General features: G+C 34.1%; 1 protein-coding gene across 1 annotated transcript; it reads left to right on the top strand.

Moving 5' to 3' along the window:
* The first annotated feature begins 5,905 nt into the window (after positions 1–5,905).
* On the top strand, positions 5,906–6,847 carry LOC103581668 (olfactory receptor 5AL1-like). The gene has a single exon (XM_008563444.1). It carries the CDS (start codon positions 5,906–5,908, stop codon positions 6,845–6,847), a length of 942 nt encoding a protein of 313 aa, XP_008561666.1.
* Positions 6,848–13,300: the final 6,453 nt, after the last annotated feature.

Here is a 13,300-nt window from a genome sequence, read left to right as displayed (position 1 = left end):
TTCCAAACTCATGATTTCATGCTATTGAAGATACTGTGACCCAAATGTCATTAGTTCAGAAGATACAGTGTATTATGAAAGATAGTCTCCCGACTTAGCAGGTTCTTTTTTCTGAAGTGGTGACTTAGCTGAGTTCTCAATATGCCATTCAAATTTTCTATCAAGCCAGCTGATTGCTGGTGATAAGGTTGACATTAAGACCATTCATTTTATGACAAGGTCATGTCAAACATTTGTTGCTAGAAAATGTATTTGTTTTTCTGAAACAACAGGGTGTGGTTTACCATTCCAAGGAATAAGATATCCTTTATGCTATTGGAAGGCGTTACTTCCTTGGACATGGCATATAAGGAAGGCAAATCATATTCAACCTTTTGATTTCAGAAAGGACAAATTACTGTTCCCTCCAAAACTGAAGAGTCTGATATAATTGAGTTATCACCATATTTCTAACTAGTTTTACAAAAGCATGTTGCTATATTTAGGACTCTGCATGGATCTCCTGCCTCTAACAGATTGGACACCCAACTTTGGCAGTAAGAGATGGAAGTTGGTATTATTGGATAAAAATTTAGTCTCATTCCTGACACTGCAATTCCTCTGTTCATGGTGTCAAATCCTTGGGTTGCTAGAGAGTAGAGAAGATGACCACCATCTACAGGAAAGGCCATCCAATCCTCCTAATTATTGTAAACCTCCAGTGCTGTAGCTACTCTACAGAGGTTAAAAAATGAAATAGGTGTTTTGTGTCCACGCTTACAAATACATGTAAAATCCTCATCCCAGATGCCATGTTCTTTCAGACTTGCTACCCCAGTTCTCTATCCTACTGTCCCACGTTACTGATCACTGTTTATGAATCAGGACACACCACTTCACTCAGCCACATTTTCTTCATGTGGAATGGAAAGCCAAAAGTTCTACCCACTGGGACAATTTATTTCTCCATTATACCTCAGGGCCACCTCAGAAAATAGTAAGAAATGAGGCACAAGTTCATTTCTTACTATTTTCTACATAAAATAACGGACTTTCTTTGTACTAGGCCCAAATTTTCTTGGTAACTCCTCAGTTGGAACCACAAACACATGAAACCATGGTATGAATTGACAAAAAGGAGCCTGTGCAACAGAGACAGGTGATATAAAAGTCTGGACTATGTGTTCATATAATTTGTTAATGCCATCTTGACCTAATTTAGGCAAGTTGTAAACGAATCACTTCCATTTACATTGATTGCCATTATGCCAACCCCCAACTATAGGCTGGTGGATTCTATCATAACTAGCACAGGATAGACAGATAGATCTACATTTTTGCTTGGTGTTTCTTCATCTGGCACTTCATTTTCACTAGAGGCCAAAGGAATATGAAAAACTACTTTATTTCTTCTTCAGAAGGTCTGACTTTGTCCCAAGGTCTATACTGTGATGATGATTTGGGTTTTTCAGAGACTCAAAAATCATTATTTCTCAGCACGGATATCTTTAGCCCAGTGGCCATTTTTTTTTTTTCCTGTTAAGCAAATTAGGTCCCAAAAGATCAATCATAACCTAATTTCTCATGCTTGTGAAACATGATTATATTTTTGTTTAAAATGATTTAATGAAAGAAAGTATTCTGGTGGGACTAACAGATCATACAAAATACACTCACAATACTTAAGTAATGTTAATATTGTTGGCTTTTCACAGCACTTACATCAAGATATATTGGACTCTTTTTGGTTTTATTGTGGATTACTCAAAAGCAATATGTAGTGGGGAAAAAATCAAGGTAATTGAGATAGTAAAAATACAAACTTTGTATTCATTTGTTCAACTATTCTGCTAATGTATTTGGAGTATCTACTAATTGCTGAGTCTTGCTAGGTATTGGGGGAAAAAGTAGATCCATCTTTGCTAACCAAGAATTTGAAATTAAAAAAAAAAAGGTTACAAACAAATTAACAGATGACTAAATTGTTGGACGTAACAACTGATGGACAATGAAACACCTCTGTGTTTCATTGAGGTGAAACTTCATCTGAGGTATGAAGTATAAATAGAAAGATAGTAGCCAACCAGAGGGATGAACATAAGGAGGAATATTCTGGCCAAGTTATGTACAAAATCCATGGTCACATCTGAGAAACCGATGGTATGCAATGTGACTTGTGCATGGAGATTACATAAAGGATGTCACAAGGGATGAGACTTGTCTACAAAGAAGGGTTTATTTATCAAAGGTTTAATTAATCATGTTAAGAAGTTTGGGCTCTATACCAAGGTTAATGGGAAAGATTTTCATGTCAGAAGTTACACTTAAGGGGCTGTATGCACAGAGTGGATAGCAAAAATGGTGGCTAATATAACAGAGGACAGTAATCCGGAGAGTTGTGATTTGATGCCTAAACACCCCACAAGTATATATAATTTTTTTTTCAAGAATAATAAAAGTAATAATAAACTTCCTTATACATCTTCAAAATGTAAACAAAATAAAATATGAAGGTACTACAAAAAGTTCATGGAAAGATTCATAATATCTTTTATTCTATTTTTCCACCAACTTTTTGAAGTACTCTTGTATAGAGGGTGTTAGAAGTAGACAGATTTAAAGAAAAAAACAAAGAGGGTACATAATTAGTTGTGTGCAATAATTAACTGTTCATTGGTGGCTATTAGAGGGGCATATGAAATATGTGTTCTTAATTTTCCACCTGGACGACTGGATGGAAGATGGCAGTGTTCACAGAGCTGTAAGATATATACTCCAAGGCATAATAGTGGGGTAGGATGGTTTTTGAATTGATTAATTTTCCATGTACATGTTAAATTTAGTTGCCTCTGGAATTGAAGTTGCCTAGGAAGGAAGTAGGTATATGTATCTGGAGTTCAGAAGAGAAACGTGGCCTACAGATCTAGACAGCTCTCAAAAATAATGTGCAAAAATGAGGAGTTGTCTTCAGAAACTTTAAAGTAATAGTGCTACTTACAACATAAACAAAGGAAGTAGACCCATCAAGGAAAATAAAACTGGACAGAAGGATGGGAAAACCCAGGATTTCTGGTTACTTCAAAACCAAAAAATAATGGTTTTTATGATGAAAATATTTATGGTGTCTAATGCAACAGAGAAGTCAAAGAAAAACATCTTCATTGGATTTCTGAGGAAGAAGAACTTAGAAAGAGTAATGACATTGCAATGCTGAGAGAAAAATACCAGAATAAAATAGATTGAAATATAAGTGGGAAGAACAGAGTGAGCACTGATGACTTTCCCAGATGTTTGGTACTGAAATAATGAAGAAAAGAACAGAGGTAAAGTTACAGAAATACAAGTCAGAGGTCACTGGTGAGGTTTTTTGCATATATCTTGCCCTCAGGTTTTTGAGAAAAATAGAGTAAATAAATAAATGGAGAAGATGGGAGACAAAAGATTATGGGTACAAAATATAAGCTTAGATATTAGAAATAAGAGACTCCCTTACCCCACTGCAAAAAAAAGTGCAAAGGATAAATGTGGAAACAGGTAGTTTTGTGCAACTGGTGACAAGAAATGGAGATATTTTTTATTTTATTACTTTAAGTCCCCCTCTAATGTCAGAAATTTTAGCATCTATTAAGACTAAGCAGTGGGATGTTATTGGGAAGTAAGAAGGAATTCAAAGTGTGTGAAATAGCTACATACAGACTGGAGACAGAACCTTTGTTCAGGAAAAAGGAGGTCAATTAAACGATGAGCTGATTTTGAATGAGACACTCAGTAATAGCTCACTTTTACCTAGAGGGTTCTTCTTGGTAGTTCAGATATACTTCTGGAGAGAAAAATATTTCAAAATATTCAGATTTTGGTATATCTGCAAGGAAATAGGGCAAATAAATTGGATATTGGAAAGGGAAGTTTTAGTGATAAATCATGAAGTTTAAGCCGTACAGGGGATTAATTGAATAACAAACTAGATAAGGAGTAATTAGTGGAGTTTAAGGAATAGTGATACAAGTGAATAAATGTAAACTGTCATAACAAGCTCAAAGGAAAGAGTAGAGGTTGTGATCCTTAAATAATATTTTAATTTTGGATATTTAGCACTGGATGAATTTCCAGATAAAACAATTTTTAAAATGGAGCCATGGGAGTGGGAGGCTGAAGGTAATGGTGGTGGGGTCACCGATATTAAGACATTAAGAATCTGAGAAGCTATAGATTAAATGTGTGATGTGCATGGGAACTAATGACAACTTTGTGGAAGGACAGCATGACCTTGGTGCCAAAGTTTTCAATGAATAAGGATTAACTAAATATATAAGGCTCAAAGCATCAGGGGAGTTTACACAAATGCAAAGTGTAATAATAAATATGGAACAATTCTCCAAGAATCAACAATACCTTATCTAACCTGCTAAATTTAAAATAGGTGAAGAGTTTCAAAGAGAGCACTGAAGTGGCCTGGAGAGAAACAGGTTTTCAAAGAGGAGGCAAGTTTCATTTTAAGAAAAGAAGAGCGAAATGATCTCAGATGTTGGAGAGTTTGGTAGTATCAGAGCAAAAGACACAAGGGCTTCAATTCAGCACAACAATGGAAGTACTGAAAATAAGAGGCAGGAGAGCTAAATATTAGAAGATTGCGACTAAGTGAAGCAACAGAAAAGTTCTTCAAAATGTTGCAAAAAGGAATAAGATCCTGCAGTCATAGTATAATGAGAATTACACTCAGGCTTCTGCAGAGTAAACCTCCATCTAATTAATATTAACACTATCAAGAGCCAAAATTAATTTACCTGGACATAGCATGAGATAGGCACTGTTCTAAGAAATTGACATGCACAAACTTACAGATTGCCTGTCCAAAATTGCCTTGATCTCTGGTTTATGGGGAAATTCTTACCTCTCTGAAAGGAGATCATTTGCGTAAACTACAAATTGAGGTTATGGAATCAAGGTCTAATGGCGTTCTGCCTTACCCTATACCAATCATAAAATATAAAGAAGGCTTAAGTTCTCAGGTTCAGTTTCCACATATGAAAAGGAGGATGAAAACCATCCACACTCTCAATCTATAGACTTGTTGTAAAGATAATCTTAGATAAAAAAGAAAAAAAAGTCAAATTTGTATATCTTCTGTTCAAATAAAGATAATTGAAAGTTGTCCCTCTTTAATTAGCTAGAAACCAATTTGTACTTCTACAAACTCATCCTAGAAGTTTTTTCTTCTCCTGCTCTGTGTTGGAATGTTTGAAGATAGGTGATAAATGTGTTTTTTGAATCGCTTGATGTATTTTTAATCCCATTATGCATATTTCAAAAGAAGAAAGACTATCCACATTTCTAAGCATTTTTTTCTTTTTAATTCAAAAATACTGCATAGCAATTGAAGAAAAACTAGGAACCATAGATATATAAAGGAAAAAAACAATGAATTTTTAAAAACCCTATGTGTTTGGTATAAAGATCATCAGTAACCAAATTTTCTTTAGGACATTTCATATTACCCCTTTTGGAATAAACTTTTAAAAATTTATTTTCTGTTAATTAATGTTTTCCAAAAAAAATTGTGTAATTTTGTTTTTAGTATTCCAATCATTTAAAAAAGGTTTCGTTATCTGTTTTCTAATAACTCTCAATCTTTATTTTCTCTTATTAAAAATAGACATACATAGATTTTTCAATTATGTAAAATTTTAAAATACCATCTTTTTATCTTTACAAATCCCCACAGAGTTGCATGTTTTGGAATCTCTACCTGTGATAAGTTACTTAATTCTGAAAGCAGAACCAACTTGAACTCCTTTGAATACGTTCAACATATGATCCCACTGGACCAGAACTATCTCCTAATATCTGCTTGATTACTGCCAATGGGAACAAGATTACTCAGTGTGTGCTGGAAAGTTTTAATGCAGAAAACTTTTAAACCTATTCCATGGCCAAAGGCAACCATTCAACAATGACAGAGTTTATCCTCTTAGGGCTCACAGATAATCCAGAACTTCAAACCATTCTCTTTGGTATATTCCTAGTAGTCTACTTAGCTAGTGTCGTGGGTAATCTTGGTTTGATTGGGCTAATTCAAATCAGTCCTCAACTTAACACACCCATGTATTTTTTTCTCAGCCATTTGGCTTTTGTTGATTTTTCTTTTACTTCATCTGTCACCCCCAACACCTTGGCAAATTTTCTGTGTGACGATAAAAGTATAACATTCTATGCATGTGCCATTCAGTTATGCTGTTTCATCACATTTGTTGTCTGTGAACAATACTTGCTTACAATCATGGCATATGATCGGTATGTTGCCATCTGTAACCCTTTACTTTATGCTATTCTCATGCCTAGGAAACTCTGTATTCAAATAGTTGTTAGCTCCTATGTTTATGGATTCACTGTGGGTCTTGTACAGGCAGTGGCTACATTCCATTTGTCTTTTTGTGACTCCAATGTGGTCAACCACTTCTACTGTGACGATGTTCCTCTAGTTGCTTTGGCCTGTTCTGACACTCGTGTCAAAGAGCTAATGTTGTTAATCATTGCTGGGTTCAATACCCTTTGTTCTTTAGTGATTGTGATCATTTCTTATGTCTTCATCCTCTTTGCCATCCTAAGGATACATTCTGCTGAAGGAAGACAGAAAGGGTTTTCTACCTGTGCTTCCCATCTGACCTCTATCACAATATTTTATGGGACAGTCATTTTTATGTACCTTCAGCCCAAATCAAGCCATTCTCTGAACACAGATAAATTTGCCTCTGTGTTTTATGTGGTGGTGATTCCCATGTTAAACCCATTGATCTATAGCTTGAGAAATCAGGAGGTAAGAAATGCACTGAAGAGAATCATAGAAAAATTGTGTTTGGCTATCAAATAATCTAAGAATCACTGCACAGAGATCAGAGGACTTTTAGTTGTGTCTTATCCAGCGTCATGATGCTAGTGGATGAAGGAGCTTTTTCTTCACATTGAGTGCTCACACTCACTCGGGGTATGTCTCATCCATGACGTCATTCTCAGTGGTTTCCACATGAAAGGCATTTTGTAAATGTTGAGTTGTTCAACTGCAAAAGGAGATAGTGAAAGAGAGAGAGAGAAAGAGAGAGAAAAATTTTAATCGTCTTTAATCACAATATCTTCATCAATAATTGAAGAAACAGTATTGGGAAACAGTGGCTTTATCTGAACAATGTGATACTGAGAAATTTGGATTATTTTGTAATAGATCAACATCTGGTATCTTTTATTTCAAGTTTGCTACATAGACAATCTGTAAAAAATGTCAAAGTGTAATAGCACAATATTTTTTATTTTTCTAAAAATATTATTTACTTATTTATAATTATGCATATTAATAATTTACCTAGCACTCCACTTTCTCTGCATTCTGCTGAGAAGAATAGTGTTCACAGAGTTACCTTGATGTTGAGAATTTAGCAACACCAATGCTATACAGTTTAAACAGGAGCCACTTCACACTATTAAAATTCACGGTCTGTTCTATATAAGTATGTGATTAGAAATTGTACTTTTCAAACAGTTTGGCTAACCATTTTAGCTTTTACAGTTAACAACTGTTTTATGGGTAAATTATTTCACATTTCTGTACTTGTTTCCTCATCTGCAAAAAAAAAAAAGAAAGAAAGAAATCAGTAATAGTTCCTTTCTCCTGGACTGAGTATGAGGATTAAATAAGATTATAAATATAAAGAGCATTGCAAAGTTTCTAGTACATAGTCAGCACTTCACAAATGGTGGCTATCACAAGTAATGATTAATGTTTTTATTGCATCAATGATTCCTTTTATTTTGTCTTAGGTAATAGGGTAATAGCCTTTTTTGAAATAGTTGGCAACATGATATTCTTCATTTTTAAATCAACAAAATGAAAATGTAAAAGTTAAGGAGTTATTTTAAGATATTTTAAGCAATTTCATTATTTTTAATATTTTTTTGTGTTGATCAACATATCTTAAACTTTTTGAGGGTTCGTCCATACCTCTTACTTAAAATGTGTATATTTTTCTTAGAAAAAAATGAAGCTGTTTTTATCTCATTTAGCAAAAATTAGATTGATAAATTATAAATTTAATTAGTCCCAAACTTTTCAAAGTAAAAATAAGCTACCATTTACTAAATTATTTTTTGTGTGTCAAATGCTCGGTGAAATGTTTTCAATGGATTGCCTCAGTTAATTTTTATAGCACCCAACTGAGATGGGCATTTAAGGAATAAAAAGTTCAAAACTGTTTATGTAATTCACTAACATACATATAGCTAACAACTGGAAGAACCAAGATTTGAGTTCGATTTGTCCACCATAGACTTGATGTTTAATGCCTCATATACTTCTAACTGCAGTTATACTGTTACATATAGTCATACTCAGTTACACTGAGATTTTTTTAAAAAAGAGAGATCCGAATGGTGATTCACAGAAGAAACAATCATCCCCCAAACTAGATTTAAAATTCTTCTAAAGTTAAAAAAAAAAAAAAAGTTTAAAAAGACAAGTAAGCCTGAACCTGGCACAGAAAAAGGACCTTGCCCCATGTTGCTCATGTACTCTGGAACAGAAAAGAAAGGGAAGGTCATCTATGAGGTAACCTTGTATGCAAGGCAGAGGAGCTTCTACCTTTATCATCCCTTTACTATCAGTGATGTTACCTTCAGATGTTTGTGAGACTCTTCCTCAAAAGCCAGATTCCTATCTGTTTCTATGAAGCCTGATTATAATTTACTTTGATGTTTTAACATCTATGGGCTTCATTTGCTTTTATTTAACTGCCTTGATTTAAAACTCAAGAAAAGACCCTTAGCAATTCTGAGGCACAATTTTCTCATCTATAAATTGAGACTTTTAGGAGAAATAATCTCTAGTAGTCCTAAACCTGTGTGTGTGATTATTCATATAATAAAATGCCAACAATTTATTATTAACTTAATTATTTCCAGACCAAATCAAGTGCCAGGAAGAAAATCTGAGGAAAAATACATTATCTATACTGTGGTTCTTCTTCATAGATTATATTTTAATATTACTTTGATAGAGTCAAAATAAATAAAACAATCACAAAATAAAATAGCACCCTAAGGATTGGGGAAAAAATATATATTTGCAAACCTGGTAAGGAGATTAATAACCAAAATTTGTAAAGAACTCATACAACTCAATAGCAAGAAAACATACACCCCAATTTTTAAAAATGGGCAGAAGACCTGAGTAGACATTTTTCCAAATACAATATAAAAATGGCCAACAGGTATATGAAAACATGCTCAACATAACTAATCATCAGAGAAATGCAAATCAAAACTGCCGAGATACTGCCTCACAACTGCTATAATTGCTATTACCAAAAAGAGGAAAGATAACAAATGTTGGTGAGGGTGTGGTGAAAAGGAAACCCTTGTATACTGTTGGAGGGAATGTAGATTAGTGAAGCCATTAGGGAAAATAATATGGAGGTTCTACAGGAAATTTAAAACAGAACCACCTTATGACCCAGCAATCCCTCTTCTGCATATGTACCCAAAGGAAATGAAATCACCACCTCATAAAGATGTCTGAACTGCCATGTTCATTGCAGTGTTATTCACAATAGCCAAGACATGGAAACAACCTAGGTGTCTGTCAGTGAATGAGTGGATAAAGAAACTGTATCTTTACAGTTTAGCTGTGATGTGTGTGTGTGTGTGTGTGTGTGTGTGTGAGTGAATATTATTCAGACTTAAAAAAGGAGATCCTGCCATTTGCCACAACGTGGATGGTCCTGGAAGACAGTTGCTTAGTGAAATAACCCAGACTTGAAAAGAAAAATATTGCATAATTTCACTTATATGTATGATATTATTATAAAAGGTCAAATATAGAGAGAAAGAAAATAAAACACTGTTTCCAGGGGCAGGGTGGGAGGGCAAAATAGGAAGATATAGGTCAAAGGATACAAAGTAGCAGATATATAGTCTAATGTGCAACATGAAGACTATAGTTAATAATAGTTTATTTTATGAGGGATTTTTGCTAAATAAGTAGATTACAGCTGCTCTTGCCATGGAGGAAAACAGATAACTATATGAGATGGTGAATATGTTAATTTGTTTTATGATAATGATCATTTTTCTACATATATGTACCTCATCATATCTTATAGTATACCCTAAAAATTTATTTTTTAAAGGAAGAAAATATATGGGTTCCTCTGAGCTAATACTCAAGAAATGTAATTAGGGAAGTATGAGGGAATTTATAAGCAAGCATACAAAAAATTATAACTAAAATTCATTAAAATATTTACATTCTAGATGCATTCCTGGAAATCTTGTGCCTCTTAATTTATTTTGCAATTAAATTATAGTATGTTTTCAAGGAATTTTAACTTCTCTAATGTTTAAGTTGTCCTTGTGAGGGTAGTAAAATGGGTGAAAGACAAGTTATTTATTTTCTTTGTGTTTCTTTTTTCACACTACAAATTTGTAAATAACCAGTGTGCATACTATGTGATATTGATAAGAGGATTAAATAAGATTGTAAGTGCTAAATGCTTTGAATTCTAAAGCCAAACAATAGCAAATAGTAAATAAATGTCAGCTAATTATTATCATCATTATTATTAATTACTACTACTACTACTATTGTTTTTTAGAACTAGATGAAGGGTTTTTATTCAAATATTAAATTTAAAAACAAATTATGCATAAGGGCTCTGTTCTTTTTAGAAAAATATAGCCCACTGACCAAGGTAAAAAGCATTTAAATGTAGCAAAGAAAAGGAAAGAAAGTCTAATATAAAGTATAAACATTTTAATATCAATATGCAAAAACAGTTACTTGAAATTTTATTCAAAGTAGACCACTAATCAGCTGTAGATACAAATAAACAAGCAAACAAAACAAGTCAGTCTACAAGAAAATGTACTCAGGTTGGTTAATGTCACTGATTGTAAAAAAGTTGATATTTATATCAAAACTGTATTAGGGACCAGCCATTTTTCCAAGGTCTTTATACATATTTCTGTCTAAATTCTCATGCCCCAAGTTATGAAATGAGAATTTTTTTTTAATATATAAGGAACTGGAGTAGAAAAGCTTAAATTTGGGACCAAATCTTTCTGAAATAAGGCATGTTCTTCACTAATCTTGGACACTGCTAAAGATTTCTTCTTTCCTACTCTTTTTTATCAGCCTCTTGATTCTATATCCAGAAACAAAAGCACATAGGGACCACTGACAAAGGAGTGAAAAATACAAAAATTTGTTTAAACATACCTGGAGAAAAAATGAATAAAGTAGATTTTTTTTTTCCTTTTTGTCTTTATTCGTGACCGGCAACGGATCACAACCCTCAGTGTCGTGCCCGTACCGGACTGGGACCGGCAACGGGATCGCAACCCTCGGTGTTGCCCCCACACCTCGCTCAGCCAGTGAGCGGGAACCGGTCTGTATGTTTATTTTTATTTTTTTTTCCTTTTTTTGTCTTTTTTCGTGACCGGCAACGGATCGCAACCCTCAGTGTCGTGCCCGTACCGGACTGGGACCGGCAACGGGATCGCAACCCTCGGTGTTGCCCCCACACCTCGCTCAGCCAGTGAGCGGGAACCGGTCTGTATGTGGGATCCGAACCCTCGGCGGGAGCGCTGCCGCACTTCTCAAGCGGCGCACTGCAGCACTGCGCCACCGGGCCGGCCCCTAAAGTAGATTTTGATGTTTTGACTGAGGGACTGGTGTTTAAAGAGATAAACCCGGCCACCTAGAGCAACATTCTTAGTCAATAATTTTAGATGCTGTTAGGAACTGTGTATGTCTGCTTAAGAAGCTGAATGACAATTTGAATTTCTTAGCTCATGTCTCTGAGAAAACCTAGATTTACCTTAATTCGTGATTGCTGGTAGAAAGGAATTAAAATTATGTAAAGATGTAAAAACTTAAATTAGTGTTTAAGCATTGCTGCTGTAAATAATTCTATGAAGCAGGAAGGTGCAGTGAAACCCCAGAAGACCAGTGTTTCTCAGGTGAATCATCAGTATCTTACAGGCCTGAATTTCTTTACCAGTAAAATGAGACACTGCCTATGACACTTCTACTTGTCATGCATGAGATAGGTGAGAATACTGTGTATAATCTCATATCTCCATATAAACATATAGTCATATCACTTCTTGCTGTGTGACAGAGATGCAAACATTACTCAAAGACCAAATATTAAGAGCAATGAGAAGCCCAAAGGGACTGTGGGACTCTTCCTCAAGAAGGGAGAAACAAGGTGCAGCCCCGAGTCAGTATTTGCTTCAGCTTCTACTGTAAAAACAAGGAAATGCAACAGGAAAAAAAAAAAAAAACCTGAATCAATCATTTATCAAAGGAATAAAAAGAAATTAGTTATTGCGCAATTTCTGGAAAACATCTTGAGAAACAAAGAAAAGGGAGTGAAGCTGGATAAGAAATGACCTTAATGTTCTTATCTAATGTAGCAGAAACTGTTTGCTGTTTCCAGCACATCCTGTTTTCAGCAATTAGGTTCTGCATAAGTGCATTCAGGACTTTTGCCCTTGCTGTACTTCCTGTTCTTTGTCAAGCCTATGTGCTCCCACATACTCCCAAGACAAAGTGTGATAAATAAAAACATCATTCTTCTCTGTTAAGTCTGTTTTATAAAAATCAGAGAATTCATTTTACTCACAAGTTTCTAGAAGTACCTCATAGCAGCGTATCTGAGTCATTTGCAAATTAAGTGTAGAATAGAAAATAATCATCTTGTATTGCAAACCTGAAACTGTATTCTATATAATGGATACAGGTATCATAATATCTAAAATGGAAAAAAAAATAGTTTAAAATGAATCACAGTTTCGATACTACGAATCATCAAAATAATAAAAGCACATCAAATCACTAATTTTTAATTACATGTCATGATCCTATAAGGGTGACTGACTAAATAGCAGGCGGAGATAAAAATATCATAAACTAAGGTTATTTCCAATTGAACAAATATGCAAATACGTCGAACATATTTATTTTAAAACACAATTATTTATAGACCATGTTCTTCCAATTATATTTAATAATCTGATAATGACATATTTCAATCGAATTGATATATAATACTCTTCATTCTTAACACCTTTCAATCGAATTGATATATAATACTCTTCATTCTTAACACCTACAGTATTAAGAAAACATAATTCAGATACTCTCAAATATGTATTTAGAATTTCCCTTTTAACTAGTTATGTGACTTTAGGCAATTTATAAATAATTGGGAGTTGGAGATGGAACTTTACACATCTCTTAGGTTTGTTTGACTGTAACAAGTAAGACTACTTT

This window comes from Galeopterus variegatus, unplaced genomic scaffold (assembly GCF_000696425.1).
Source record: "Galeopterus variegatus unplaced genomic scaffold, G_variegatus-3.0.2 Scaffold13643, whole genome shotgun sequence".
Taxonomy (NCBI): Eukaryota; Metazoa; Chordata; class Mammalia; order Dermoptera; family Cynocephalidae; genus Galeopterus; species Galeopterus variegatus.
The sequence above is the reverse complement of the archived record's forward strand: the minus strand, read 5'-3'. Positions and strand labels throughout refer to the sequence as shown.

What these genes read in the sequence shown, in the direction of transcription:
- LOC103581668 (XM_008563444.1), top strand. Translation starts at nt 5,906, where the DNA reads ATGGCCAAAGGCAACCATTCAACAATGACAGAGTTTATCCTCTTAGGG.